The sequence below is a fragment of the Ochotona curzoniae genome, unplaced genomic scaffold (assembly GCF_017591425.1).
Source record: "Ochotona curzoniae isolate NIBS_2020 unplaced genomic scaffold, NIBS_Ocur_1.0 contig_4792, whole genome shotgun sequence".
Classification (NCBI taxonomy): Eukaryota; Metazoa; Chordata; class Mammalia; order Lagomorpha; family Ochotonidae; genus Ochotona; species Ochotona curzoniae.
Window position 1 is genome coordinate 2,632,628 of NW_024466389.1, and position 2,388 is coordinate 2,635,015.

General features: G+C 68.6%; 1 protein-coding gene across 1 annotated transcript; it reads right to left on the reverse strand.

The window, feature by feature from the left end:
* Window positions 1-1,243: 1,243 nt before the first annotated feature.
* Window positions 1,244-2,149, reverse strand: HES2 (hes family bHLH transcription factor 2). Its single transcript, XM_040987652.1, has 4 exons — window positions 2,105-2,149; window positions 1,923-2,018; window positions 1,606-1,705; window positions 1,244-1,506 (listed from the first exon to the last, which is right to left on the reverse strand). The coding sequence occupies exons 1-4, from the start codon at window positions 2,147-2,149 to the stop codon at window positions 1,244-1,246; spliced, it is 504 nt and encodes a 167-aa protein (XP_040843586.1).
* Window positions 2,150-2,388: the final 239 nt, after the last annotated feature.

A 2,388-nucleotide genomic window follows, 5' to 3' on the forward strand; every position in this document is an offset into this window, starting at 1 on the left:
CAGCTCGCGGCCCCGCACCTGCTCCTGGCAGCTCAGGAAAGCAGTGCCTGTGGGATGCATTCCCCGAGCGGGTGAACCTGAAAGGACCCTCCCCTGGCCCTCTCCATCCATGCCTGTCCTCACAGGAAGCCCTGGCCCCCACTGGCCCCCCAGGCCATGTGCCCAGGATGCAGCCACGTGACCCGCTGCTCGTCCACTGTGTTTATTATGCTCTCAGTCTGTCCAGCGCCATGCGGATATACAGGTGTGCAAGGGAGCTCACTGGACACCCGGCTGCGGGTTTCCCCCATAGCCTGGATCGTCGCTTTTGAAATGACACCCACTGCAACCGCCCGTCCTGCTGCCCGCAGCAGCACCCAGCTAGTCAAGGGCATCTGTGCCACCTAACGTGGTGACAGCTCCCTCCAACCAACCCCTCGCCCGCCCCTGGGATCTGCAGGCCCTGAAGCCCTCCTGGTGTGTGTGGATTCCAAGAAGCTTCCAGAGCCAGGTGCTTCCTGTAACCTGTGCAGGCGGGCAGCCAAGGTCCCCTGGTTCCTAACCCGCCCCTCCCTGTCTGCGGTTCATAGGGGCCGCTTGCCTCTGCCCAGCACTGTCTGCTCCGAGCTCAGGCCCTCCTGCACACACTATGCCGCCTTGAGACCCAGGCCATCCCTTCCTCACATCCCAAGATGTGAGGCTCCAGCCCAGTGCGTGGAGCAGTCACAACAGTAATGGCTTCTTCCCGAGACCACCCTGTGCACCCCACCCCCAGCAGCACCCTGCCCTTCTGCCCAAAGTTTTAAATGGAACAACCCAGGGACAGCTCCCCAGCCCCATTGTTCCCTTGCCCTGCTCCAGTGCCCTAGGGCATTGCTGATGGGTCCCCAGAGGTTCCAGAGCCGGCTGAGCTGAGCAGGGCCAAGGGCCAGCAAGGCAGCGAGCGGGCACAGCACCTGGCCCGGTGAGTGCCTGGCCCAAGCCTTGGTAGGGTGCCAGGCCCAGGTCAGCTGTGTTGGCTGCCTCTGCAGTGTGCTACTGGCACAGCTCCAGCACCAACTCTGGGTTGAGGGCTATGTCCTTCTCCTGCAGCGCAGACACTCCCAAATCCCGGCGAGGCACAGCGGCTGCCCCCTTGCCTCCTGCAGCTGAGGCCTGTGGCAAACATCCGGGTCCGGCCTGGATGTGGGCGCTGCACTTGTTCCTCGCGGCCGCACACTCCAGGTACTCCGTGCTCAGCAGGGGCCGTGGATCCGCCAGGAAGCTACCACGGCCGCCAGAAGCCAGGGCCGCGGGGAGGCGCGGGCGGCAAGGGCGGAGGCGCGGGCGCGGGCGGCGGGGCGGCCGAGGGCGGATCCCCGGGGTCTCCAGGGTGCCCACCGTCGGAGTTGGCGCCGGCCGCCCTCCGGCGCAAATGCTCCAACAGACGCGCGCTCACGGCGGGCTCCAGGACGAGGCAGGAGGGCAGCACCCGAGCCAGGCGCGCCAGGCAGGCGCGGTAGCCCTCCCGGTAGCTGTCGGCGGGAGCTGCAGGCAGAAGGAGCATCCGGAGGCTCGGCTGAGGCGCGGGGCGGGGTGCAGGAGGTAAAGGAAGGGTAGCCCAGGAGGAGCGGGCGCGGTTCTCACCAGGCGCGGCGGCAGGAGCAGCGGACGCCGGCAGCTCCTGCAGGAAACGCACGGTCATCTCCAGGATGTCTGCCTTTTCCAACTTCGAGGAGCGCGAGTTCTGCGCCCCGCCACGAGGGAAAAGACCAAAGAAAGGCAAACCAAACGGATATGTGAGGGTTGGCACCGTGAGCGCCGCGCTCCCGGCCCGCAGCGCGTCTGCCCCGCGACTTGCGTCCAAGCAGGGCTCGGGCGCGGGCGCCGCGTGCAGCCCAGTCGCCGGTTCACCTGCAGGAGCGCAGCCGCCCGCCCGGGGAGTCTCCACCCGCGGCACTCACCTCCCGGCCCAGCAGCGGCAGCAGGAGCCCCTGGAGCTGGCTCAGGCTCTGGTTGATGCGCGCTCGCCGGCGCTTCTCCAGCAGTGGCTTCAGGCTCTGCGGGGCGGGCGCGGAAGCCGTGGTTAGGTGGCACCGGCCGAGGGTCCCGCCTCGTCCTCCCGGCCTCTGCGCCTCGTTCCTACCTTGCGCAGCTCCGCCGCGTCCCCGGCTCTGCGAGGCAGCCCCATGTTCCCAGCGAGGCCGGGAGGCTGAGGAGTGCGCGCCAGGCGGCCCGCCGGGCTTTTAGGAGGCGGTGGCCGCCCCGCCCCGCCCAGGCTGACCTCTTGCGGCTCCCACCTCCCGCCTTTGTTCCTGCGCTGGGATTGGAGCGGGGGAGAGGTTGGAGGGGGCCCGCAGCGGGTCCCCAGGGAATTGGCTCTCGGCCTCCGCGTCCCATCTGCGGCGGGTCCTGGGCGAGCGGTGTGGG

Excerpts from the sequence above, each read along its gene's own strand:
- HES2 (XM_040987652.1), bottom strand. The coding sequence starts at position 2,149 with ATGGGGCTGCCTCGCAGAGCCGGGGACGCGGCGGAGCTGCGCAAG. Across the intron at positions 2,019-2,104 it reads ACGCGGCGGAGCTGCGCAAG|AGCCTGAAGCCACTGCTGGA; the intron begins GTAGGAACGAGG and ends CCCGCCCCGCAG. Across the intron at positions 1,706-1,922 it reads TGCCGCTGCTGGGCCGGGAG|AACTCGCGCTCCTCGAAGTT; the intron begins GTGAGTGCCGCG and ends GGCGGGGCGCAG.